This window comes from Centrocercus urophasianus, unplaced genomic scaffold, assembly GCF_019232065.1.
Source record: "Centrocercus urophasianus isolate 14NV4802_14NV808 unplaced genomic scaffold, USGS_Curo_1.0 seq_12, whole genome shotgun sequence".
Taxonomy (NCBI): Eukaryota; Metazoa; Chordata; class Aves; order Galliformes; family Phasianidae; genus Centrocercus; species Centrocercus urophasianus.
The window spans coordinates 4,983,050-5,010,695 of NW_024884364.1; the positions used below are offsets into that span (position 1 = coordinate 4,983,050).

Consider the following 27,646-nt stretch of genomic DNA (forward strand, 5'->3'; position numbering starts at 1 on the left):
GCCACCACTGAACAAGCAGTGCCATTCCTCTTTTTGTGGGGGTGGCAGTTTTTTTTCTGGTAGGGTGAACATTTCAGATGTCTCTGGCCACTGCAGTTGTTTCTCAGCCTTTCAGAGAAGAGAAGGGAAAACCAGGAGACTGGAGTAGTTTCCCTGTCTGGTCCCACTGGTCTGACACATAATGCCTGCAAGACATTCTTCCCAATGAATTGCACCCTATAGGGACTGGCACAAGGGACTGAAGCAATGTGCTTCAGTTAGGAAGTACATAGTTCAGGTTAAGGTGTCCAGACCTTGTAGTGCCCTTCTTCACCCTGCTGGTGTTGCTCCTGCACATCTCTAGGAGATGCAATAGGCTGCAGTGCACAGGACCACCTTCACCTCCTTAATGCAGACATCAGTCTCAGGGACATGAAATGGTTTTGCTTGAATTTCTCTTGCAGCACCTGGGTAGGTGAAGACTGAAGGGAGTACTGTTGGAATGAGAAGAACTACAGCAGACACATTTTCCATTATAGAGTGCACTGTGTTTTCCTGGAAAAGAAGCAAGGCCTTATGTTGCAAGACAGAAAATGGTGCAATATTCACATCATATTTAATAACGCTCTTGTACCATTCAATATAAATAAATAACCATTAAAAATTACTTCCTTGACATTCTCCTTCCTCTTTCAATAGTATTTTCTGCAACAGGAAATGTTAGGAATATTTATTGGTTGGTGAATTGGATGGATGTCAGAGAACATGAATATCAGATACTAATAAGCTAGTAAAAAAACAGGTACTGGGATGCCTGCTCTTTAAACATTTCAGGCTTGATGTGCAGCATCCCTCCTTTATTGTATCCCTTGTTCACTTTCCTCAAAGCTTGTAACTTCTGCTGAGCTCTGCTAGCAAAGAGCCCTCTGAATTTGTGCTGTCTGTCCTCACCCACCCCTTTGCTGCTGCACCCTGCCTGGCAGCAGTCCTCGCTGTCTTTAGTCTGCTCTACAGGGTATTTGTAAAAAGAGTATTTGTGCTGGAGTGTTCAGAACGTCTGTTAGCCTGAAACAACAGCTGTGTGCACCACACAGTCCATACAAGGTCTCAGTCCTATACAATTTAGCATCTGGCTGGAATTTCCTGATTCACAGAATCCCTCCTCCATACGGTCAGGCTGATGTGAGACTGGTGTGACAGGGCTGGTCTTGTGAGCAGCTCAGAGCACTGAGCGACAGTGTGCTCCTATCACTGCAATCTGGGGCCCCAGGGGGAAAAATAGGAACAATTATTTTGCTTTTATATAGGGATGCAGAGAGACATCATCTCTAAAAGCACATATGCACGTCCCTTGCAATGGGAGCGTACCCTCGCTACAAACATCCACCTGTAGCACCAAAATCCCAAGTAGGATATCCTTGATACTGAAGGCCAGGGAATTAATTACCATATCCCCTCCTTTTCATACGGGTAGAATCCCTACCCATCTGGGAGGGGAAAATGGAAGATCATAAATAGACTCCTTTATTCTCTTGCTCTTTGCTCACGGACTAAAACCACAAAGAAGGGGACAGTCTTCTATTAATGTTGAGTGGGATCATTAAGCCAGTCTTTCCGCTCAGTGGCAGGGATGGGTCAGCAACACCCACTGGAGCACAAGGCCCATTACCTCATGCAAAGAGGCCAGGGCACGAAGCTCTGACAAACAGAGAATGAAAAGTGCTTGTCAGGAGCCAGGCTTCCTCCATGCTACCCAGGTCACATATGGTAGACTTTACACTTGCTGTGTAAAGACCTTTCTGGGGTCACAAGAAGGCACAGTTTTTATGGCCCATTCAGTACTACTTCAGTGCTGAGACAGCTTGCAGGGAGGCCAGGCCACACTGAGCACAACCACCCTCTCTCTGCTCTCAGCCTACTCCTTGTTTCCTTACGCCTTCCTCCCCAGCGGGAGACATCTCACTCCCTTTGCCCCCTCATGCACTCTAATCTCACTCCCACAGCAGGATGTCTGCATGCTAGTTCCCCACTAAGGGAACACAGATCAACAATCAGATATCCTTCTAAGAGCCCCCCTTCACGAATGCCTCCCAAGATCCCATGGGGACTATCTACTTGATTGAGGCACTCCTTCGCACATGTTTTTACCTCACCATGATTGCTCAGGAGCCAGAAACTTAGTGCCACCCACGTTTTTTGCATAAAGGAATAACAGTTCCTTTTGCTGTACTTCCCTCCTTGCTGTGTTTTTGATTATTTTGCCAGCTTAGGATGCCATTGTAAAGAAACCCCAGACAGCAAGAAGCATAAAGACATTCAGAAGTGAATGCCAAGCTCTGTTATTCTGTGAGCGTCTGGGGTGAGAGGGGAATTGTTCTTTCCTCATGAGTATGTCAGATGACCTAAGTTAAAAAACAAAGTGAAGCAAAGAACAGGCAGAAAAGATTGCAGTATAAATAAATCAACAAATAAACGTATCCTGCCAGCCCAGAGTTTCTTGGGCAGGGGGTGGTTTGATTGCTCATGATTTTTCTCAGGCTATCAAATCCTTGATGCATTTTAAATGCTTGAAGCCTTCTTCCTCACAGCCTGAGTGAAGATGGTTGGCAAGGTGTGCTCAGAGAGGTTTTCGGGTCAGTCCGGAAATCTTCCTGCAAAAAGTCAGAGAGACATTTCTCCCCATGCACACATGATACAAACACTTGTGCTTTTAACCCAGTGCATTCTTCCTTTGGTCCTCATTTGCCACCTACTGGTCCATAGGCTGCCTTATGTTTTATCAAAGGAAAGGAAAACCGTTCTAGATAACGCTGTCTTTTCTCCCTCTTCCCAGGGCCAAACGTGCTATCAGAATTCCACTGGAAACTTGACAAGTGAAATTGCAAATGATGACATCTGTGTGCTCAAGATACGTTTCCCGCTGATGATCCCTTTTCGACATTTCTCCATGTTCACACAGGAGACGACTGCAAGCTCAGCGTTCTTTTCCTAAGCACTTCTCACCCACCTCCACTCCAGAAAGGTGTCTTTCTCCCCGGAGGTTTAGAGAACAAATCTGTATTCATGAATTGAGGCTACTGAAGTGCCTAATGGTACTGCAGAAGGAACAACATTTTCAGGTCCACTCATCTCTGCCCCTGCTTGACACTCTCCACACTGGGACATGGAGGCATGGCCTCTGAGGTGCAGTACCTGCCAGGTCACCCTGAGCAGGAGACAAACTTCATCCAGACGGCACCGGGCCTGGGAACTGGGACAGCATTTTCCAACACAACCTGCAGTTAGGGCAGTTCAAATTCTCAGCTGAGGCACTTCTGAACTCCTGAACCCAAAATGAGGGCTTCCAGCACAGCTGTTTCCCCAGTATCAAAAGCTGATCCATGCGTGTATCTGAGGGGGAGCCTCTCTCAGGCTAGCTTTGCTTTTAAGCTATTCTCACTGAGAGCATACCTCAGACTAACAGATCCACATCTGTGCTTTTGCAACAACTCCTGTCCTTGAACCACAGCAGCTCACAGCTGCTGTCCCAAAGTTCAGGTTTCACAGTATGCCAAGAGGGATCTTCAGAGGCACCCGCACCCGTGGTGGATTTCAGCCTCTGTGCTGGCACAGCAGGGAATGGAGATCATATCTAAGACGTTTCCTGTTTCATGAATAGTTAAAAGCACAGTGCCCACAAGGGAAGGGAGGCACACCTCTCAGCCAGTGTATGGAGTCAAAGTGGAGAGCTGTAGGATCACAGGGAGTGTATCCACTCTGTCCCTGCTCATTGCCACCTTCTGGGGAGCAGGAGCTGATCAACGTGGCTACATTCGGGGGCATTTAGCATCCTCCAGTGGTAGAACAGACAGGGTGCACAGTTGCTGTGGCTGCCAGCAAGCTTCAGAACAATCACTGCCCGCTGCCTCTGTTAAAACAAACACAAGGTGAGGTAAGAAAGAGATAGAAATCTCAACATCACGTCAAGTAGATCAGGGCAGGAGAGGCGTTCAAAGAGAGTTGTCCCCTGGCTCAGGTATACACTAGGTAGCATCACTAACCAGGTTTCTCAACCTTACAGCCGCAGGCTGGGGATGCAGCCAAAATGCTGTTTGTTCTATTTGCACTGCAGGGTCCTAGCAGGGATGTTCTGTTTATTAATTAGTAAAAGGTTTTGAAGGATTTTTTTTCCCCAGTAAAATCATTATCTCAACCTCTTTTTTTTGTTGCCTTTTTTGTTTGTTTCTAAAGAAAGAAGATAAGATTTGAAGAACCCTGTTCAATCTGTTTAGAAGCTCTGAAATGGAGGTGAGTTTCTTTCCCTATTTCCAAAAATCTCAAGGCAGAAGTCCTAAGTGAGCTCATCTCTCTCCGCCAGCTGTAAACACATGGTAGCAAAAAGAACAGGTAAGTTTTATAACACCAGGCTTGAATGACAGTTTTCAGGGCTTTAGCAAAGAAAAGATAGAGAGCAAAATTAATCCCCACCTCTGCTCTCAGGAGCCACAGTCTGTTTTTCTAGGGAGTGTGGTTTCAAAAGAGTTTTCAAAGACGTAGACTGGGAAAGGTTTTAGATCTCACCCAAGATCCTCAATCCCAACACGTCCAAGATCAGCCCTAATGGCTCTCAGGGTGGAAAAATCAGAACTCTAGTGTAAGGAAAAGAATCTTTGTTAAAAAAACATTGAGCACTCCTTTTTCATTTTGTTCTTATGAAAAGGCAAACTGTGCCACATGCCTTATTTTCCCCTCTCTGTAGGTCTGTTCTGATGGAGTATTCTCCCCGTGACTCATGAATACTGCTGTGGTTCAGCTAGACACAGCCAAGGGCAGCGGGAATGCTGGCAAGAAAGAAAGCAGGCTCCAGCTGGGACAAAATAACCACTATTTATGCAGTACCTGCTGAAGCCTGATCTTTGCAGTTTACACAATCAGCGGATCCCTTCACAATGCATCTGTGGCAACCCAGAGAGCAGAAACACGTGCCAAGAAACAATGCATGTGGTCTAACTGGTGATTAATAGAGCACTAAAACCCACAAGCACCAAAGCCTGGCTCACATCCACAGGTGCTTGAAGGGGAAAGGGATTTCTAAAGGTCTAGGACTCACCTAGCCTGATCTGATCCTCAGTGAGGACAAGCTCCCAGGAGAAAAAGACAGAAACATTCTCCCCATTGCATCTAACAACAGAACATTCTCAGGGGATGAATTATACCTCTTTTCTCAGCACTAGCTCATCTAGATTGTGTCTGTCAGGCTTCTGAAGCTCAGCAGCCTCAATAGTAAGAGCCTCCAAAATTCAGTATAGCTGTCAGCAGAGGTTTCAATTTAAAACTTCACAGGGGGTGTGGGTGTGGAAGCTGATGATTTTGCTTGACTGCTCCCAGCTGCATCCACTAAGCTTCTCAGGGCAGCATATCTAATTTGAAGGTGCCTTCTGGAGTGGATGCCTCCTGCTCACCGGAGTCAAAGCAGCTGCCCCACAGGGCAAACGATGGTGGAGGAAGGGTTGTGGGCATGTTTTCCACTAACGCAACTGGAAAAGCTCTTTTAAAATACACAGAGTTGACTGAATGCAGATTCTGGCTTGAAGACACAGGAGAGAATGGCTCTGGAAAAGGGTGTTAGTAAATAAGTGGCTGTGTCTCCATCTCCCAGATCAGTTGGTTCCCTTTCCCACAACAAATGGTCTACAGAGAGCCATTCTCACGAGCATCTAGAGTAGGTGCTTGGCATTTTTTATGGAGGATGGCTGAGCGTTTGGCCATGGAGATGGGATAAGGACGAAAGAGAGATACATAAATGCTGCATTCATTAAAACATCATATCTACTCTCTGCACCTGTTATGAAGCAGTTACCCCCTCCTCTAGTGATTAGGCAAGAACTGGTAAGTAGCCTCACCTGTCTGAGTGCTGTTAAGCTTGCTTATCCTTTACAGAGTTAACTGGAGTCCTTATGAGCTGAACTTGGACAATTGCACCTTTAGTTTGGAGCAGACCCAGCATGGCTGGATCTGTAATATGAACCCATTACTGGTAATGGATCACACAGAAGTAAGGTTAAGAGAGGTGCTGCTGCCTAAGCACAGGTCTAGCATGATCTTACGTTTGCTAGGATATTTGAGACTTTTATGAAAAACTAGCAGGTATGATAGAGTTTGTGCCCTACAGGAAGGTCAGGTAGGATGCCCCAGTGTCCCTGCGTGGGAGCAGGTTCTGCATTTAGGCAGCTGTATCCCATGTCTGCTGTCAACTGTTGGATGCACAGTCCTGGGATTGCTTTGCCCCTCGTATGGCTGTCACTTGGAAGACGATGGGATAATGTGGAAATGCTGAATGCAGCTACAAACAATGCACACCAGATTAGTGCAGAAATTGAAACGTGTGCATATGTCCACATACTGGGCAGTCAGTTTTGCCTCCCCAGGACAGCTCAGATAAATATTGGGGTCAGGACTGAAAGCAGCCTTAGAATATCTTTCAAAGTAGGAATAAATCATTCAGTATCCTCTGTCTGACCACAAGTAGAAATCATTACAGAAAGAGCTTGGTCCTCCTAAGTTGGCAACTTTCATTCTTTTGGAACATTTTGGGTAGCAATCTGCCAACAGCAGACATTAAGATCAGAAAGCATGACAGCTGACAGAGGAGGTCATGGCTCCTATGAAGCCTGTCCATCATCACTTTCTAAGAACATATCACTGAATTCTTATATATTCATACCCTCACCTATAGAAGATGCTATAATCCCTCCTCCTGCTGCTGAACTTTGCTCTGTGGACTGTGTAGGCAATTTTAGTGCCTTTACTGTTTTCCCTCATCAGCAGATGTATTCCTAGCTCTGGTAATGCTGATAATGAGTTCCTCAGATCGTGACAGTCTGCATAAGTTCCTGTTTTGAGATGGTCTCAGTGTCTACCAATCCTTCCACGCAGCATCCACACCATGAAAGTTCATGTGAGATAGAAGCTGAATGTGGATAGATTGAGCGCTGCAGAGGTGGTGAGGCTGGTGGGGCAATGATCTCTTTCCACTCATTGCAGAATAATTTCCCATGAAAGGAAGTTTTTAAACCTGTCAGAAACTGGGGAGCAAGGAATGTGGCCTACCATTGCTGCGGTAAACCATGAGATTCTTCTGTTGTTTTTCTCTGCCTGTATGCAAGCAAAGCTTCCGTGGAGACTGCATGGAGGCATAAATGCACACAGAATGCAGACAGGCAGTAAAGATGAGGATCCACTTCTTGTGCCAAGGGTGACACGATAAGGGAGATATCAGGGCTACCATATATGCTGTATTATTTCTTGAAAAAAATAATAACAAAAATAAAGAAACATGCACAGACTATTTGCCTTGCCAAAACCAATAAAGACAAGGGTACTCACACTGGGGAGCTGTCTCTCTGCTTACACCTCCACCCTGGGGTCTGTAAATCCACGCTTGCCTTCGTTAACCAGAGTTGGCCTCTCAGTTCTTGTGTGCCAGACCAACACCTAAAGAGAACAAAAAATTGTTGAGGGCTCTGATGCGTGAGAACAGGAATCAAGACAGGGTCTGGGGGAGGCTTTACAGGTGTATGAAACAATGACAGGTAAAAGAGAGCATTTTGGACCAAAACCCCACTCCACCCTCTCCTGGGTCTCCTCAGCATGAATTGCATGGAAGAGGCTCTTTATTAGAGTGCATGGCACTAGCTGTTCCTCAGCATTCCCTGAGCCTCTCATCTGCATAGCATTTGGCAGGCCGTGCCTGTCTGGCACGGTTTGGAGCTGAGGTGTGCTGGCAGAAAGCAGGCACAGGGAAAGATGAATAGGGCATGGCAGGAGGCCATGAAAGCCGCCGGGATTTAGAAAGGGAGACATATTTTCCAGGTCTCTTGTCCTGCTCACCTTTGTGCAGTTGGCTGCTTTGGGCTCCAGCCCATCCATAGTCACTAAATCCTTCAGCAGACTGGTTTCCTGGTAGCCTCCTTTAACTCCCTCCAGCTTGAAACTGGCTTGAGGCTTCTCCAAGATCAGCTTGATGCTGATTGCAAATCCAGCCATGTCAATAGCAAAGGGCCGATTAGGGTCAAAGACGGTTTTCCATCCCACCACCTTCCCAGCTGGGCTCAATTTTGGGGATTCATACCGCAGCCCCCCAACAAACGCCACCGGCCAGACTGACACCCTCCTTGTGTAGCGCATCTGTGTGGCAGAAGGAAACAGTGCTGTGAGAATGTAACTCTACGATGCTTTTCCCAGCCCATTAGTATGCCATCCTCTGTTTTTATTGGCACCCGTCCTTCCTTGTTGACTTCGTCTGCAATTACATGGCTCTAGGCAGCACAGGCTGAAAGTGGCTCTGAGCAATCCGATCTGCTCGCTGCAAGGAGTTGGACCAAATGACCTTTAAAGGTCCATCCTGAAATGACTCTGTGATTCTGGGAAAACCTGTGGTTTGCTGATTTCATCCGAACTTTCATCATTTTTTGTAAATAACTCCACTCACTCCACCCTCATTCAAGTAATCTCCCTCCCTGACTGATGCACCTTTGTCCTCCTTTACTGCAGCTTTCCCTCATCCTTACTCTTCCATCCACAGCTACTTCTTAGAAGAGCAACTGAAATTACTGAAATTGTCATAAAAAGGACTTGGAAATAAGTCCTTTTAAAAAAGGATGAGCTTAGCAGCCACCTAAAAAATTCTGAAAACTGGAAATGTGTTCTGAGGCATAAGATGGTATTTTGACTGGCGTATAACAGCCTGGCTTAATTTGGTGACAAGGGAGTTTAATGAATAATCATTTTTGCAAGGTTGTGATAGACTTGGCATCTCACAAAAGCCAGATTTCCAACAAAAGTCTGGGCAAGGTTCTATGATCCCAGGGGCACAGCACTGCTGTGGTGACTGGAACTCGGGAGGACAGGAAAGGACAAAAAGTCTATTAGAAAGTCAGTAAACGGTTCTACTACCCCCTATTCATCACAATCCTACCAGAGCACAGATTTATGCTTTGCCAGAAGTTTATCATTAGTGCTTATTTAAATCAAGTCAGCTCCCCCTGAGGAGAGGTACATATTCTGGGGTATATATACTCTGATCTCTATGGAAACAAACCTGGCAAAATGAAGCTGCAATTGGAACAATGTTATGTGAGCGGCTACTCACGTCTGCAGCCTCTACCATGGCAGATGTGCTCTTTGCTCTTTCAGCCCTTCAGAGGGTGGCTACTGGTTCAGCATAACTGTGGGTTTGTAGGGCTTATATCCGCCCTATACCCAGCTCCCACAGAGAGCCAAGATAGAAGACAGCTTGCCACAGCTCATACCTCCCAGTTAATGACTAAAGTCCACATGGTAGCCCTGTCTTACAGGTCTTAGAGGCCTACAGCCTCTAAGTTCTGTCCTTACGAGGCTTTTGCATTTGTTTTCTGTTTTTCTGTCCCATATAACTTTATGGCTCTTACCTCTTCAAACAGCTCCAGGCTGTAAGTGTTATCATCATCAGCAAAATACACTACCCCTTCTGGTGGTGCTGTGTTGCTGAAGCTGTCCCTCAGCCAGTGAAGCCCCAGGTTCCTCTGCAATGTCCCCCGTGGGGTGTGGGATGGGATCCAGGACAGCCCCAGCTTCAGGCTCTTGGGCGTCTCCACATTGAGGTGGGTGAAATTGAGGCCTGCCTTCTCCAGCAGATTGGACACTAGGTTGGTCCTTCGGGGTGAGTCCTCCACCACCACCCAGTGCAGGTTCTGTACATGCAGGAAGGTGTTGGCCAGCCTGGTCAGCTCAGCTTTTTGCACTGGCCGCGTGTAGGTAGGGGTGATAACAAATATGGTCGGCAGGGTGTCTGACCATGGGGGAGGCCTGGAGTACACATAATTCTGGATGACTTTAGGTGTCGCCCCTATGCTCTGCTGCTGGCGAATGCATGATGGGAAGCCTTCTTCTCTCAGTGCAGACGTACCATTGAGGAGAGCTTTAGAGGTCACGTTCTCATCTGTGTCTTCTGAGACAAAGGAAGGAAGGAAGAAGAAAGACGTTAGAGAACTGAGCGCTGCAGAGCTGCCACCTCTCCAGGGGATGCTGAGGACTTATCTTTCTGAACTCACTGCTGAGCACATCAGCTTTCTCTCTCTAAAGCTAAGCTAAGGAGCATGTTTAACATACTCTTAGGAAAAATTTAGGTGTGTACTGCAGGCAAGTTTGGTCCCACGAGAATGAGTCTTCTATGGAAGGCTCACGCCAACAATCGTCACAACCGCAAGCACATTGACAGCAGAGCTCTTGCACTTACTTCTCAGCAGGCTGAGGTAGCGGGTGGTTGGGTACTGGTGCCACAAGGTTAGGAGAAGAGCCCATGGCAAGACAATCAGGAGCGTAGTAAGAAGGTTTCGTCTCCTCAGCATGCTGCAGAGAGCTTCCAATACCCAGGCATCTCTCTACCTTTCAGAACAGAGGAAAGAATAAGAACTCTGAATTAGCAGTAATAAAAAAAACAGTAGGAGAGTTAAGTCTACAGGCCAAATAACAACGATCAGTTTGCTTGGAGGGAAGCATGATAAATGTTGGGTTCTGATCTAGCAAAGTATTCATCTAAGGTTAGGTTCACAAAGAGCCCCATTAAAGTTACAGGCCTAAACCATCATCCAGTTGCCCTGGCCAATTCCTGTGCTACTGAACAGTAGTTATTTATCTGTTTATGCTGCTGTAAAGCACCTCCTGCAGCCCCACAATGAACCCACTGTCCTTGACTTAGAGTTCACCTTGCAGAATCTGAGGCCAGAAAGGACTGTCACTTGCTCCCTTCCCAGGGGGAATAATCATTCCTGAGCTTAGAGGTAAGCATTTAATATGCTTGTCCTGTAGGCTTTTTAAAAACTACATGCAAGACTTGCATTCCTACGTAAGCAAGTGGGCAAAACCAGAAAATGTCAAGATGCCCAGCATCTCCTTCAGACCTGCGGTTCTATTTCGTCCTCCTTATACAGATGCATTGCTGCAATCAGTGATGCACATTACTGCATGCTAAGTTTTGCCTCAGTTATTTCACAGTGCTGGTGATGCTTGCTGCAAGTTTAATTATTCCATATCCCTTTCTACCCCTGGATTGCTATATTTGGCCACTACAGAATTTAGTTTAAATTACAGACTTCAGAATAATTTCTGTCTTAGTATTTCTGTAATGCACATGACTAAGAGATCTGAGGAATTGAAACGGTTAACATTTGTTTTCAAAGCTACTTCTATAAAGTGAGAAAAACTAAAGGGAAATAAAGAGAAATGAAGGACAAAAATATCAGGAATAAGTAACAAGAGGTGGCTTATTTATAGATGGCCTGAGCTACAGTAGCCCAGTGCTTGATTGTTCACTTGATTGTTCACAGTTGTTGAGCACTTTCTGCTCTCACTGTAAGAAGTCAGTCTGCCTGGAAATGAGATCTGTGGCTGCTTGATGTAGGCATGCCTTCAACAAAATACACAACATTAATGATTAGTTTGAAAAATACAGACTGAAGTACTTCTACAAGCTATTTGTTCAGGGGCGTAACTCAGTACTGTGTAAAGCCAGGAGGTGATGAGAACCCAGTCCTAGCTCTCCTGTTTGCAAAAGCCTTAACAGCTTGTGTACAGTCATAAGAGCATGAGATCCCAGAGATGATTTCTGGAAGGCCAGCATCAAATGTGCTCACTTAATGCATATGGTGCCTTCTGTATGGCTCTGGCACAGCCAGGAAGGAACACTCTCCTCCAACTTCTAGCTTCTGCTTTTGTCTCTCTATCAGTACAAAATCTCCCACACGCCAGAAACCAGAGCAGTGTTTCAGAAAGAGGGATCCACTTGTACTGCTGCAAAACAGTGGAAGCACTGAACAGCACAGAGCAAAGTCACGTGTTGTCATCTGAAGACTTTTTGTTTTCTCTCTAAGCTGGTTGCCTGATGTTTGATTGAGATATGCTATTGCTAGATTTTCTTCCTCTCTCCTTCTTGGTAACATCTGTAATCATTTTCCTCTAGGACTCCTTTCTAATGCCAAATACTCCTCCTGGTGGACTTCCTCCCTGTCACAGCAATGTTCACTAAGAGGCTGAAGGGAGTATAAAACCTCCATTTGTCTCCTGCAGAGAGATTTCTTTTGAGAAACAGCAGCCACACACCCTGCAAACTGGAGAGCTACTATATGGCACAGCCCACCAGACCCTCTTGCTCTCCTAGGCCAAACGCAATTCAAGGGAGAAGGGCTATGGCATCATGTTCATACAAAGCAAGGGAAGGAGGTTCAAAAGGGTTGGCTTTAAATTCCAGTTCTGTAGTGGGCTTCCAAGGTGTACTGAGGCCCAGTTATCTAAAACCAAACTCTTTTAAGAGACACATTACATGGAATGCAAAGGAAATTCCTTGCCCTGAATCTAGGCTCAGCCTAGGGAAGGGCTGCACTTAAAGAACTGTGTGAGAAGAAACACAACTACCAGTGATAATCCTTAATGCTCCTTACTGTGCATTCAGGGAACACTGCGCTGGCTCATCATCTATTTTCAAGCTATGGAAAGCAGACTGGGGTGCACAAATGTGCCACCAAAGAAATCCAGGCCCTAACAGAGAAGGAGGACTCTGGACTACCTCAGAATGGCAGCAGATGTGTTAGGTCCACCCTGGCTCCTCACTTCCTCCGGGATGCCTACAATTACAGATGGCCCTGCATTAGATCATGCAGCCACCGCTTCTTCCCTTTGATAAAAGGCCTTAATTAAATAGGCACAGTTTCTGTGCAGCTCAGGTCACTCCTGGAGGGAAGAAGAGGAAGCGGCTATGGCAGCTGTGTTACCAAAAAGCACAGAGGAGCGCAGACTCCCTTTCTAATTCTTTCCCCTTCTCCTCACATCCAGCCCCTTTCATGCTTCCCAAATGCTGCAAACAAGCAGAAATGCTGCCTGTGTGTGCAATTCCCCTGGTGATCTTATTTATTTCTACGTGCACCATCTCTCAATTGCCTTTCTGCAGCATGCAGCGTTGAAGAAGGTAAGCCTCACACAAAGCACCAGGTCCCTTGTGAATCTCACAGGGGAGTCTGACTTTAATCGTGTTTTCAGAAAATCCACCTTGGGATATGATATTTTCTCTTAAAGATCTTATCTCCTCTCCCCTCCTGCTGCCCCCTGCATCCATCATGCTTATGCTCTTTTGTTCCTTTCTATGTTTTTCATCTTCCTTTTTTAAGTCTTTAAGAGTTTTTCTTCTTCCCTGTTTCCAGGACTACAAGAATGCCCTGCCTACTGATACTTTTAGCCTTTGCCTTCTCTCCATCCCCACACAAAGATCTTTTGCATTTGTTTGCCCCACAAGGAATATTTCCCTCAAAGTGTCCATTAAAGCATCAGCTCAGCCTCTTGAAAACACAGCATCAAAACACAGCCACATGCCAATGCCTCTGGGTAGCTTGTTGATGGCCCCAGTGGGGCTTCTGAAGGTTTACTGCACATATTTTTACCTACATTTTATAATTAAAAACAAAGTCCCCTAAGTGGCTCAGATTAATTGCATGCCTGGCTGGCAGGCATTACCCTGTGTTTTCTTGGCACAACCAGCTACTTCCCTTCTGCCTTTAAACCCATTCAGAGCAGATCCCATTAAATGAGGCTCAAGATCACAAGAAAAATCTGTGATCACCTAAACCAACCTCCAGCAATCATCTCGTAATTCCCGGCTTTAAGCTGTAGAGGGCAGGGACTGTCTCTTAATGTGATCACACAGTCCTGCACTGATCCCAACAGGAGCCTTCCGATGTGCCTGCAGTACAAATATTATTGACTGCACTCTTCTCCTCCCTTGCTATTTCCCCTGTCCTGCCTATTCCCCTTTCTTCTCCCTCTTATTTTTTAACTATGTCTCCCTCAGCCCTTGTTTGTGTTACACACCTGTAATAACGTTAGCTGGATGTTTGATGGATGCCTTCAATATTCTGCTTGTAGCCTTCTTGAGCTGTTTTCCAATTACACATCTCTCTTCTTAATTTCATCCATCAATCTTTCGTTCTCCGATAAAAATAAACACATACACACAGAGTACAAAGCTGAGCATGATAGGGACAAAATGTTTCTGGTGCTACTCTTGGCTCCTGCTGTTTTGTCAGATTTCTCAATTCCTGAGACACAACAGCATCCAATCTCTGTTTAAGCCGACGTGCTGATGTAGGTGGAATTATCTGAAAGGATTGGGGAGAGAGTAAAGAGAGAAGCACATGGAAGAGCCCAGCCCTAGCTCAGATTCCCCAGCCTGGTGTGAAGAGCATGATCTGGCTGAGGCTCGAAGCATCGCACATGACCGGTGTCTATGTCTGTTAGTATCACACAGAGCTTGGGAACTCTGAGATTTCAGTTCTGCTCACTGCCTGTCTGATTCTGCATTAGAATTACACCCTTCAAAGAGTTCTCTGCCCAAGAAAGATGATTTCTGCAGCCTCTAGTTCAGGGTAGCCAGTCTGTATGACCTGGGTTTGCAGCCTCTGAATGCTAGAGCTCCAGGGCTATCTGGCTGCAGTGTCAGACGCTCTGCACTCTACACTATTTTCCAAAAGAGACAAACTTCACAGCTCCAACTGTCCGTAGGAACATCCAGCAAATGAGCCTAGAGTCTTTTTTAGGCAAGCACCCAAAGCAAACTAGCTGCAGCTGTTTGCAGTCCTTCCTGCGTATCCCAGGAGGAATGAACGAAAAAGGATGGGGATGTGGGGAGCAGAGAGGGGCAGAACTGGAGCAGAGCTGCCCGCAGGGTACAGATGCCTCTTCATTTCATGAGCCAAAACTGTCAACAGGGTTTTGAGTTTGTTTTGCCTGCATTTTGCTGCCTCTCCCCATCAGCCCCTAGCCACCTTGAGGAAGTCCATGCAGATTTCATGAGTTCCCTAACTCCCGGTGTGGGAGATGTGATGCTGAAGGCAGAGCGGGGAGCTTTCAATTATTAATGAGAGCGACCTCTCTTTAAACAAGGAATGCATAATTCATGGCAGGGCCGGTATTTGTGGTGATCAGCAATGGCTCTGTCTGTGCTTTGCTGAAATCCACAGGAAGCTGCTGTCCCCTCTCCCGCAGTCCCTCGGGTCCATCAGAGCCTTCAGCTGAAACTTCAATACTGCTTAAAATCGCGGCTGCACCGGGCAGCCTCCTGCCCGTTACAGATGAGCTCAATAAAGTGTGAGGATGGATCCAGGGAAGCACGGAGGTGGGTGAATAGGTTATTGCTCTGGGATAAGAAGGGGTAATTACTGCACAAGCACAGCCACCGCAGGACATTTCTCAGCAGTGGGACTCCAGCCCTGAAACAGGTCTGCAGGCACGGCATCGGTGCTGGGCAGAAAGGACAGATCTGAAGGACAGCATCTATGGGCTCACACCAGCAGCATTTCTTGTGGAAACAAGGGGAGAAGGGAGGTTTGGTTTCCGCTCAGGAAGTGGTGTTTTCTCCCCTAACCTTCAGTGGAACTGCGTGACTGAAAAGCAAAAAAGAGAAAAAAACAAAGGAGAGACAAACCCCAGAGAACTGTGGATAAGAAACAACACAGGGAAGGATGGCCAGGTCCTTTCCCAAGGCAGGATGACCAAAGCTACCAGCAGCTGTGGGATTTCGAGGCTTGAGCTCGTCTCTCAGCATGCAGGCTCATGCAGGGACAACTTCCCAGGGAAAGTGAGTCACTCCTGGTGAAATAGCAGCCCTTCTCAAGCCCCCACATCTTTCTCAGATGCAGCACAAAGCTTTGTCTTGCCCTTGCCAATTCCAACCCCCTTGCTGTATGGGACTGCTGTTAATTCAGCCCAGAAGCTAGACTCATACTTGAGGAACGTAATGTGTGTCCCCCTTTCCCTCCACTGCCTGCATGAATCCAAATCAAGCATCTCCCTCCTGCCCTGGAGCCATCAGGTCTGCAGACAGCGCAGGGCACAGAGCATTGCCCTTGTCCCTTACCCTAGGGCTTGTCTCTAAGTCAAGAGGTCATGCTTTATATTGGCTTTTGTTCCAAATTTAAGAAAAGCAGAAAGCAAGAACAACAAAAATGAACCACTGGGGAAGATAATTAAATCTGCTGGAGAGGTCCCATGGGAGCCAAGACATTGGAGATAGCTCACTGTTGTCTCCAGGTAGATGAAGGGTATCCAGGCACTATCTGGGCTATCAGCAGGAAAGAAGATAACCCAGTTCTGATATAGACTAGACCTTGAACTTGTCTGCTAAGTTCAGCTATGCAGGGAGCCTTAAAATGCCTAAGAAAGGAGGTCTGAAACAGGTTATTTTTAATCAGCCTGGACCCAAGTGTCCTTCACAACCAAACCATACAACCCTCAGCTGCCTTTCCCCGAGTGTCAGCGAGGGAAATCAACCCAATTCTGATTTCCCTGTGTCTGTACCACTTGTTCCTAAGCAGAACCATAATCCAGGGGTGCCAGAAATACCCAGGGGAAGATTGGCAGCTTGGGCCCAAACAGAAGCAGAAAGACCAGATGTCTCCTGGGGAAGCCAGCTCCTTCCTGAGAGACCTATCTGCATGGAGTTATCCTTTCCTGAAAGGAGCTCATGTATTTACACTGAGACTTCTCTCCCCTGCTGCCAAGCACTGGCAGAACCAAGCTCTTTTTTAGACACTGATGACTGTCATAGAAAAACAATTTCCAATGTATTGGCATCATTTATACCAATATCTACATTATTAAAAAAAAAAAAAAAAAGGAAAAAAAAAAAAAAGAAAAAAGGTTTTTTTCCAATGAAGCAAAATAATTCCAGGGGAGTAAAACCAGTAGTGAATTGTTTGAAAGTGTGCATTTCATCCAGAGCTTTCCCTACTGTGTTAACAACTGATGCCTGTTCGGCAGGAGTGGGAGCTGTCATTTTACAGGTTTCTTACAAAAGCAGAAAGGAAAAACCCATGGTGTTTGCTTTCAGAGCTTTTTCAAAGATGGAAAGGAATTATTTTTTTTCAGAGAAAAGGGCATATTTGAAAGATAATTACATTTCACAGGTGTTTGTTTGGAGAGAAAAAAAAAACCGCCTTAATCACAAGCTCCTTGTAAGGAGAGGAGGCCCAAAGGCCAGCACAATTCCTCTGGTAGCAGCCAGGATGCAGACGGGCTTTGATCTTAGCTGTGTGTCAATACGACATCAAACGTGGACCTCCAGAGGAACGCACAATCACTAATGCATGCTCTCAATTGATTTAGACAGCTTGTTTTCCCCCTCTGCTTTCAAAGGTAACGTCAAAATGCTCTTCCCTGTCGGACTTCCCAGCTGCTCCTAGGTAGGGCAAAGGAAACCAGAGGAGAAGCTGCTCTGGCTGAAGTTGTACTGCAAATGAGTGGAACAGGCTTTGTGCCACTTAAAACATGCTGGAGATGTCTGCTGTCTTCCTCAAACTGGTTGGAATACTGACATTTTCATGAGAAACGAAGTGCCGAGTTGGGCTGAAGACTGGGGTTTCTTTCCCTTTCCCTTGCAGCCTTTCAGTACCTAAAGGGAGCCTACAAACAGGAGGGGAATCAACTCTTTGAAAGGGTAGATAACAGCAGGACAAGGGGAAATGGTTTTAAGTTGAGGCAGGGAAGATTTAGGTTGGATGTCAGGGGCAAGTTCTTTATAGAGAGAGTGGTAAGGTGCTGGAACAGGCTGCCCAGAGAGGTTGTGGATGCCCCGTCCTTGGAGGTGTTCAAGGCCAAGTTGGATGGGCCCTGGGCAGCCTGGTCTAGTATTAAATGGAGGCCCTGCCTGTGGCAGGGGGTTTGGAGATTCATGATCCTTCAGGTCCCTTCCAACCCGAGCCATTCTGTGTGATTCTGTGATTCATTTTAATGCTTGCATGTCTGCACCCTGAAGAATCAGCAGCTTTCCTTTGTGCTTAGAAACAACTGCAGGCAGATGATGCACGCAGTGCACCTGCAGCAATCCCCTTGTTTTTATTTGGGATTGCTGGCTGGATTACACAACCAATGAAATAATCATGAAAACAGTGTGCTGCTGTGCTGGTCAGCCTGTAGATCATAGAATCATAACCACACAATGGCTTGGGTTGGAAGGGACCTTAAAGATCCTTCAGTTCCGACTCCCTGCCATGATCAGGGCTGCCATCCACCAGAGCAGGCTGTCCAGGGCCCCATCCAGCTTGGTGCTGAATGCTTCCAGGGATAGGGCATCTACAACCTCTCTGGGCAATCTGTTCCAGTGCCTCATCACCCTTTGAGTAAAGGATTTCTTCCTAACATCCAATCTGAATCTCCCTTCTTTTAGCTTAAAACCACTCTCCTTTGCCCCATCGCCATCAGACTATGTACAAAGTCATTCTCTTTTCCATTTGTAAGCTCTCTTCAAGTACTGGAAGGCTTCAATGAGGTCTCCCCTGAGCATTCTCCAAGCTAAACAAGCCCTGTTCTCTCAACCATTCTTCATAGGAGAGGTGCTCCAGCCCTCTGATCACCTTTGTGACCCTCCTCTGTACCCACTCCAACAGCTCCACATCTTTCTTACGCTGGGGCCCCAGACCTAGATGCAGTACACAAAATGGAGACTCATGAGAGCAGAGTAGAGAGGGACAATCCATTCCCTCTCCCTGCTGACCACCCTTCTTTTGTTGCAACACAGGATACAGTTAGCCTTCCCGGCCAGGGCTGGCTCACATCAAGCTTCTTGTCCACCAGAACCCCAAGTCTCTTCCCACAGGATAATACGGAACGGATGCGAACCAGCACTCGTGCATTACCACCAGAACATGTGAGCACTGCTGAAGTTAGGGGTGGAACAAGAAGACCAGGGCTTTGGTCTTCTTGATGGACATTGCTGCTGTTGCGGCTCTCTGAGCCATGTGAAATATTCCAGCTCCATAACTAGTGGAGATGGCCCAAAATGCTAATTTTGGTATTTTCCTCCGAATAAATCTTCAACAGTCATTAGATCTGCCACTTGCTGTGTGGTATCCAAGTGTTGTGCCAATGCTTTTAAAAACAAATGGAGAATGAAGAAATAAAGTGGCACCTAGAGAATTCTTTTGCAATAGATATACGTTATGGTCCACTGCTTGTTTTGTACTTTAAATGTCATAGCTGATCTGTACAGCTTGGGTTCGATTAAAAGAAAGACCAGGATGAAAAATCGAGAGAAAATTGCAGTGTTTGTCCTCTACCTTTTGTAGGTGAAAAAAAAAAGGAAGAAAGGGAATGAAGGGAAGAAGTGGCACAAAGGTGATGGCTGGCATCCTGCTGAGGTGTTCTGCTGTCCTTCACTGTCCTCACAGGGGGGCTATTGCCACAGGTCCATAATTGGGTGCCAGGACATATGAGATCAAGGGATCCATATATGATTGATACTTTCTACTTTGGTGAATGCCAGCAGAGCAGTCAGGACAACAGTCAAAATATCTAAATTATGCACCAGCTGCCAGAAAGTCACCTCATGTCTTGATGTAAAGAAGTTTTTCTTTGTGCAATGCAGCTATGCACGCTGATGAGCAGATGGAGCTGAATAACAGCAAAAGCCGAATATCCCATCTGACAGAAATCCAATCCTTCCAGAAAAAAACAAAAAGGTGCAGGTTTTGGTTTATGTTTTCCCATGTTGTGCATCAATGAAACGAAAGAGATTAGTCGGTTGGGAAGGCAAAGAAGGCATCTAGGGAACTGAGGAGTGACAATCTCACAGCACAAGAGACAAACTCTGCTCTCTCTTAGAGCACATAGAGCTTGCACTCTCTTTGTGTTGTGTTCCGCGCTGACAAGTGAAAGCAACCTGGTTTGGAGGTGATGTCTGCATGTGCTATCTACAAACCTTCTCTTGGGAGCGAGATCAGCCTATGCTATGTGTACCTCTGAGTTTATCTGTGTACCTGTATGCTTCAGGCCTGGATGCAATGAGGGGACAGCACTACCCTCTGAGATGGTAAGTTGTTTGCTCTTCCTGTCCTTTCAGCTTGGAGCTCGATCTTTGCACAAATACCAGCAAGAAAACACGAGGAAGTGCTTCTCCTCAGCTCTTACATCTCTACACTTGGAAGCTGGTGAAACACCCTCCTTCCCAGCTCCCTTCCACATGGGGTACCAGCTGGCCTTGGGCAGAAAATCTGAGGAGCAGATACTTCTGGCCAGCAGGGAGAGGTGAACTTGGCATTTTTGGAGCCCTTCTTGGAGCTCACTTCAAAGGCAGATCGGGCTGCCCTGAAACATCAGGCCAGATAAAAAGCAGCCTTTCACTGACAGAAGTGGGCTGCTGCTGTACGTCTCAGAGGTGGAGTCGAATCTCTCTGTGGGTGAATCTGCCTCTCTTTGTGCTGGAGGAGGAACTGCCCTCTAGTTATCTAAAAGCTTGCTGAGCATCGGGTCAGTGAGCAGGCTCCCTGTGGAGAGCTGTACTGCTAGCTATGGCACTGCACCACCAGAAACTGGATCTCCAGAAGCTCAGGAATGGCTTAAAACAGGGGTGGCAACTTCTTTGCTGGACTATACACTTATGCTCCCAGAGCACATTTCTGGTTGCTTTTCACAATTGCCTTCCTCAACTGGATTTGACTGGAGAACAGTCTTCTCTTCCTGCAGTGAAGAGACTTCGCTCCACTTTACTAACTCTCTCCCCATAGAGGGATGCTGGGTGTTACCCAAACTGAGCCAACCCAAGGAACTGGCTTCCTGGTTCTGCTGCTGTAACTAATTTCTAGGCCAAGTATGTTTGTCATCTGATGCTTAGGTCAGGACCCACGCTGGGCTCAGGAGAGAACTAGCTAGTATCAGATTTTAGCTGTTTGCTAAGTGGTGTGCACAAGGGATTACAAAAGAGCAGAAATCACATCTAGAAACTATTCTGCACCAGGGCTTAACAGTTACAGGGCTTGGTTTGGCTCCTAGAGAGATACAATCCCAGTGTGTCTCGGCTTGCTGGGCTGTGAACAAAACTTGCTGATGGCAGCTTATCTAATGCTGAGTGGGATCCCCTGAGTAGACATCAGCAGGAGGGTTACGGGGGTCCTCTGCAGCATTCCCAGAAGAGGCTTTTGATTGGATGCTACCCTTGTCTAGTAGGGTAACAGTGCAACTGGGAATGCAACTGGGAATGCAACTGGGGAGACTGGTTCTCACATGTGAGCAGTAAGGAATTTGTTATCGAAATGGGGGACAAGAGAAGAGAGTGCCACCCCCTTGGGCTTTTTGAGGTCTACTTTTAGAAGCAACTTTTATTTACCTTTTCCCAAAGAATCCTTGGGGGTAGCCTATATTCACCCGTAGAAGTCTTCTCAGTGCAGAGGTCAGCAGTGATGAGCAGATTTTAATGAAGCAACCTTAATGAAGCCCTGTGCCTTCTCTTGTAATGGGTCTGTTGATGCGTATCAAGTAATAAGAGATTTGCTGTGTTTTCCTTAATGGTCCAGGAATTCTATTCTAACATAAAAGCTAGAAATGTCACTTTTGCTGTAAAGAGAGCTCCTGCTACAAGGAGCAGGCACACGTGCCTGGAGGAGGAAGAAAACTTGCTGTGGGCCCTGGAACAGGAGGATTTGCCAACTTGCCTTTGATGCTGCCCGGGCCCATGATCCAGCTTGGCTAGGCTTGTGTTTGACTTCAGCAGATGCTGTTTATGGGCTTTGTAGAGGTGCACTGGGATAATCAGGATTTGTTTTCTGTTTGCTTGCTAATTTGAGACCCTGCTGTGAGATTTGGATGTTTCCGAGGATTCTGTATTAGCCTTAATGATTAAAAAATTATTTCAATGCTTAGTGAAGAAGATGCATGATCTATCATTGCAGCCGCTTAGCAACGGGACTCATTAGGACATGTATTAGTGCAGAAAGATAGCCTTGCCCCCATGTCCTCTTGGAATGACTATCCACTCATCTAAACAAGATGAAGGTCTTTGCTGGCCTCCTCTGAGGCCAGAGGATAAAGCACTCAACTGTGAAACAAGATTTCTCAGTTCTTTGTGTAGCAGCTTCAGCTATGTGCATGTATGTGGTTCTGGGCAAATCATTTCACCTTCTTCAGTGCCTCAGTTTCCCCACAGGTAAGATAAGCACAGCAACATTCAAGTACATTGGAAAAAACGACTCTCAAGTGCCAAAGGTCATTACAAACAGAGCAAAGGGAAACAAAACAAAGCAAAACAAACAAAACAAACACAAAACAAAAACCCTTGCAGTGAATGAAAAGTGTTTAAGCCCTTAGGGCTGCAGCTTATACTGACCACACAGTGTGTGTAGTGCTCCTTCCTGACACATAATGTGGTTACCTAATTGCAGAGAGAACAAAGATGTTCTCCTAGCCCCTCAACACCTGACAGTAGCCATGTAGAGGTGTTAAAATCTTGTTATCTGGCTCCAAAAAGAAAACAATTTTAGTGATAGTCTCTTATTACCTTTTACAGCATGCTTTCAAGGCTTGCAAAGCCTGGCAAGTTTTTTTTCTGGTCAAATTTTCAAGGAGCAAAGAGGGTCAGGGGCTGTAAGCTCACAGGAACACTGGTAAAAGTTCTCTTTGAGAGGAGTATTTGGCGCTTTTTATCTCCAGTCTTTCATTGATTCTGTGAGGCAGCACCACGCTCCTTATGAGGAGGGAGAAGTGGGTATAAAAGGTGTCACTTTGGTCCAAGGTGTAAGAGCTCAGGTGCTCTTGGGCTTGCAGTTGGGTCACTGAACTTCATACCTGACAGCAAGCAAGAGGCACGGTCAGAGCATTAGAGCCCTCTCTCAGAAGATTGTCTAGTTTGCTTTTTTGTGTGTGTGATCCTGCTTTAAAGTTGCAGGAATGTGGCAGCACAGCACTGGCGCTCTGATTTGTTAATTCCATCTCATCCCACCAGCCCATAAAACAAAAGCATCTGTGTTTGTTCACGAGGAGCACATGAAGGGCCTCATTCATGTCCGCAGATCGAGGCAAGTCATCGGTGCCTCCTTCCTTTCCACCTTTGTGTGGGTTTGGGCTGGGAGAAGGGTGCTGGGAGGTGGAAGGCAGCAGGAGGGAGAAAGCGAAGGTCATCCTCACGGTCTCCATGGGCTGCTTGGCTGGGCAAAATGGTGACAGGAGGGGCCCAAGTAGCGCGCAAAGCCTCTCAGTGAGGCCTGCATCCCCACAGTGCAAGGAGGACTAGGCAGTTGGATCCATTGCTGCCACTTGGGCTTAGCCAGCATTAGTGGCAGCCTTCACACAGGCTCACCCTCATGAACAGCATTGCTGCTGCTGTGGTCACAGCTGGGCCTTTAGGGAGCCAAGTAGTCACTCCTGCAGGGAGCTCAGCACTGCTGCCTAATGCACGCTACAGATATAAGCAGAGAACAATACACTACATACAACAGCCATAGGAGAAATAGTCCCTTATCACTTTTTACAGCATGCTTTCAGTACGAGGAAGGATCAGCATGAGACAAATATTAACTGTCCTACTCTATGGGGCATTGAGGGGCAGAGGAACCAGCAACCTCTGCTCGTGCTGGGCCAGGATAGGCTGTGCCACTCCGAGTGAGAGGTGCCAGGGGAGATGTGTCCTGCAGGGAGCACCTTGCTTAGACCACTTCTCTACCCCTGCCCTTATAGACAGCATCTTCTGGAGTCAGGCTGCAGCACTGCACTGAGAGCATTACTGCAGGGCATGCAGGGTCTGCAAGCTGCTGCCTGCTTCTTGGCTTTTCCTCCAAGCCCTCCCACACCAGGATTGCCTGGGAGCAATCCTGCTTTGCTAGCAAAACGTGGTTCCCGTGTGCCTTGTACTCCCACACGCAAACCCATCGTGAACTTGCAGAATGAAACAACGCTGTTGCCCTACTGCCATGTAACCAGAGCAGAGACTGTTTGACTGCTAACCCCATCCAAGTAATCCCAGTGCTCTGCTTGGCAAGACGCAGGCTGAACAGGGAATAAATGCCCACGTTTTCGTTGCCAAGGGGTAACATCCAAAGAACAGGACAACACAGTTTTCTTTTGTAATGCAGCATTACTCATAAACTGGCACTGCACAAAGTTGCCAGGCTGCTGGCAGCCTCTTAAAAGCAACAGCAGCAGCAGGGGAAGCGGCAGCGTGAGCACCGCTGGACCAGCTTACATCTCATCAGAACTTAACCTGAACCCGCTCCAGCTGATGAAAAACAAACCTACTGAGAGCTAAGTGTCAACATACAGGCAGGAAAACACATATTTTTTGCTTCTGCATAGAAATGAAAATAGGAAATGCTCTGGTAATCTTCGCTCAAGCATGTCCATCTCCTCTCGTCCTTTGTCTCTCATTGATCAGTGTTGTCTGTTTCAGAAGGCACAAGAAATCCTATGCCAGACAACTGTAAGAGGTTGAAGCCTGAAGATTTAGATCTATTTCAGATGGACTGTCCTACCCGATAATGAATGATCTATTATCCATCAAAATGTCTCTTCCTGAATCCCATACCCAGCATCTGCAGCACTTTGCAGCAGCGAGTTCCGTATGTCACTATGCACTGCAAGGGAAAACATATTTACCACCAAAATGTTACCTTTTGCATTTTCCTGACTGCAATCCAGTTCCTCCAATAAAAAAAAAGTAATGTAGAAAAGACACATTCTTCCTGTTTGACAGAAACAACTGCTTTGTTTTTCACCCCAGCATCCCTCCTCATTTTCCTCTCTGAGCTAACTGGCCCCATCTTGAGGCATATCTCCGTGCACATAAGGCACTTGCAGGAATACGTGCCCAGAGCAGAGACAAATGGCAAGCAAAAGCTGGGGCTACGAATCCCAGCTCTGTGTCACAGCCCTCGGAAATCATCCCTCATAGGTAAACTTAGTTCACATTTTATAAACTTGAGGAATTTGCAGAGTGCACTGCTTTTATCTCAGGGAGAAGGCTTTCAGCCCCCCGTGCTGCATGGTGGAGGAAGCCAGAAAGGCGGCCGATTGAACGCATAGGAACACAGACAAAGCAGATAAATGTGAGCTCTTAAGGGAAGACTTCTGGGAGCACTAATGTCACTTGAGAGGGAGCTGGAAGAGACTTCTCAGTGCTCTTAATTACGAGCCTGCACAGCTTAAAGCAGCGTGAAAGGATAAAGGAGCGAGTTCTTTATGAAGTCACCACAGGTTGGAGAGCAATTTGGAGGCACATTGCAGCCTGGAGGGATGGGTTGGGACTGAGAAGAGGGTGATGTTAGCCAGAGGTCTCCTCTGCATGCCATATTTCATATTCTGTTACACCAGCAGCAGGTTTTAAACCGCAGTCCCGTTAGGCTGAGCTCTGCTTCTCAGAGAGGCAGCTGCTCCAATCCAATCTAACCTGGGGCTGTCTTGGCTCTGATGCTATCAGGTTGCTGTAAAGACAGGGTGGTCATACTAACAAGCAGCTCTGCATGTAGTCAAAGGAGTGCTCTCCATCACATATGCGGTCTCCAGATAGGGAGCTGTGGGGTAAGCCTAGTGCTGATCACCAGAGAGACCAGAAGCACACAGGGCAGAGGGATGTGAGACTTTGCCAGGGCCCTGCAGTTGTGTTGGACCTGTTTTCCAGCCTGGTTTATTAGCACCTTGTTAGGTTTCCTCTTTTATAAGGAACAGTTACGCATGCGGATGAAGGGGACAAGTATCATCTTTCCTGCGTGCATACTGCAGAATAATGACAGAGCTTTCCCAGGGCAATTCTGCATGCTCAGTAAAGGGCATCTCTGGAGCCTATCAAATCCATCCTCCCTCACAGGCACAGGAAGGCTTGCAGATCTCTGTTCCTCCCCAGCAGGGATGTGCAGGATAGTGACCTTCATCAGGGGCCGTGTTGGAAAAGAGGAAAGGAAAGCAGCCTGGGGGAAGGCTGGAGTGAATACACTCCTAATAGGTACAGCTTTGCTCTCAGGCACTGAGGACAGACAGATTCTGGGCTGCCCAGAAGCAGAAGGTCTGCCTCCAGCGTGGCACAGGCAAAGAAAAAGGGGGCTGGGTACATGGGAAGCACAGCCTCGAGCTGCCCAGTGCTGCCTCAGATGCTCTCCTGGGAAGATGCCACAGAACAGCACTGAGTGCTGGTCATAGAGATGTTCCCAGCTCACAAAAAGCATGTGAATTTAAGGGCTGTATGATCTAGAAGTATTCTTTCTTGCATACATTTAGCTACACTACAGCTCTGTACAGCTCCCTAGGCAACAGTCATCCTAAACGACACTGTAACAAAATCCAAAGGTGCGGGAGCTTCACTCACTAAAAACCCTTCCCATGTGAGCGGGAGTCCCCAGTCCAGCTGCTTTGCTTTCTGTCCCATGTCTTATGCTCCTTGCAAGTCAGGCTGAGGCCCTTCCCTGCAGCAGTGGCTGTCTCAACTGCACTCCCTGCCAGCTGCTTGGACCACTATGGAACTGCAAGGTTGCCTAAATGGTTTATCAATTATTACAATTATTATTACTACTACACTGTGTGTCCCTCCAGCTGATGGCTTCCAGGAAATGATGGAGCCAGTCCTGCAGAGAGCTGTCCTGGTTGCACGCTGTACTGCAGGGCACAGTGGGAAGGGGCTGGGTAGCAGACAGCTGTGATGCAGGCTGCCACACACAGCCCCTGCCTGGCAACCTCTCTGCCACCCCAGCCTCACCCCCAGCACTCACAGCAACCCGTCTCACTGCAGAGCAATGGCAGCCTCCCTGCTGCTGGAATCCCATCCTGCTGCTTTGTGCAGCCACCTCCTAACTCCTTATGTGGTCCCCATTCCCAGTTTTGCCCAAGGCTCTCTCACAGGGACAGATGGCACCAACCTCACCTTTCATTTTTTTTCACCAGATGAGATTTGAAGCCCAACTCAGGCAGGTGACCAGAGTAGCCTGCACCCTGCTGTACTCCCTGCATAGATGCCCTGTGCATGGAGGCCTCCTCTGCACGCAGGATGCCAAAAGCACCTGCAGAGGCTGCATCATTTGTGCTCCACTACTTGCTGGTGGGGCTATGCGACCTCCAAGTTGCAGCATGGCACTGATTGCTGGGCACTGCTGCTGAGCTAGAGATGCACGTATTGCAGCACCTGCTGAGCCCCGCGTCACTTATCCCGAATGTGAATGGGAACTGCCCGTGCAGGCCAGTCAGAGGAGGTGCAAGGGACCAGCTTCTTCTCCTCACACCTGCTGGCTGAGGAGGGCTGCCTATCCTCTCCCTGGAGCTGGAGCGACAGGAGGATGTGGGAATAAAGAGCCACTTTCCAACTCACCCAGCAGTACCCAATCCAACTCTACGCTCCTCATCCCCCGGCAGACACCCCTGCTATCCCGGCCCCAAATCCCGCTTGAAGGCTCAGCGGAAGGAAGCAGAGACGCTCCCCAGCCTCACCACCGCCGCCGGTGCCGGTACGCCGCTCGCTCCCATGGAGAATACCCCCGGTTCCTCCAGAGGATGCCCGAGGGAGGCGGGCAGCTGCGGAGACGCAACCCCTCGAAGGACCCCGACGCTCCCGGGACCGCAAGGTCACCCCCGCTCCCCGGCGCTGCCCGCAGCCCGCGGCGGGCGCTCACCTGGCGGTGGCGGCGGCGGGGCGACAGCGCGGTACCGGGATGCCGCCGGCGAGCATCCCCCGCCGCCGGGCGAATGAGCCGCGTCCGTCCGTCCGTCCGTCCGTCTGTTCGTCCGTCCGTCCTGCCGCCGCGGCGGGCAGCGCGCCGGGACCGGCCCGACGGCGGCGGCGGCGGATCTGCCGGGGCCGCCCTCCGACGGCGGCGGCGACAGTAGCGGTGCGGTTACGCGCGGCGCGGAGCCGATTTAAGGCCAC

The 27,646-nt window shown here is 47.7% G+C and overlaps 1 protein-coding gene across 2 annotated transcripts; it reads right to left on the reverse strand.

Annotated features, from left to right (window-relative positions):
- Window positions 1-516: 516 nt before the first annotated feature.
- LOC122155583 (galactosylgalactosylxylosylprotein 3-beta-glucuronosyltransferase 1-like) lies at window positions 517-27,442 on the reverse strand. Of its 2 annotated transcripts, none has more exons than XM_042809565.1 (6): window positions 27,393-27,442; window positions 10,235-10,383; window positions 9,408-9,946; window positions 7,849-8,145; window positions 7,345-7,452; window positions 517-3,886 (listed from the first exon to the last, which is right to left on the reverse strand). In XM_042809565.1, exons 2-5 carry the CDS (start codon window positions 10,344-10,346, stop codon window positions 7,366-7,368), a joined length of 1,035 nt encoding a protein of 344 aa, XP_042665499.1. In that variant the 5' UTR covers window positions 10,347-10,383; window positions 27,393-27,442; the 3' UTR covers window positions 517-3,886; window positions 7,345-7,365. The 2 variants fall into 2 exon arrangements, with proteins under 2 accessions (XP_042665499.1, XP_042665500.1); XM_042809566.1 differs by having other exon boundaries at window positions 10,235-10,379; window positions 27,393-27,425.
- Between the last annotated feature and the right edge of the window lie 204 nt (window positions 27,443-27,646).

Bases quoted from the DNA above. Each gene is read 5' to 3' on its own strand.
- LOC122155583 (XM_042809565.1), bottom strand. From the start codon at position 10,346: ATGCTGAGGAGACGAAACCTTCTTACTACGCTCCTGATTGTCTTGCCA. The intron at 9,947-10,234 runs GTAAGTGCAAGA...CCTTTGTCTCAG, and splicing joins CTACCTCAGCCTGCTGAGAA to AAGACACAGATGAGAACGTG. The intron at 7,453-7,848 runs GTGAGCAGGACA...TGTTCTCTTTAG, and splicing joins AAGCAGCCAACTGCACAAAG to GTGTTGGTCTGGCACACAAG.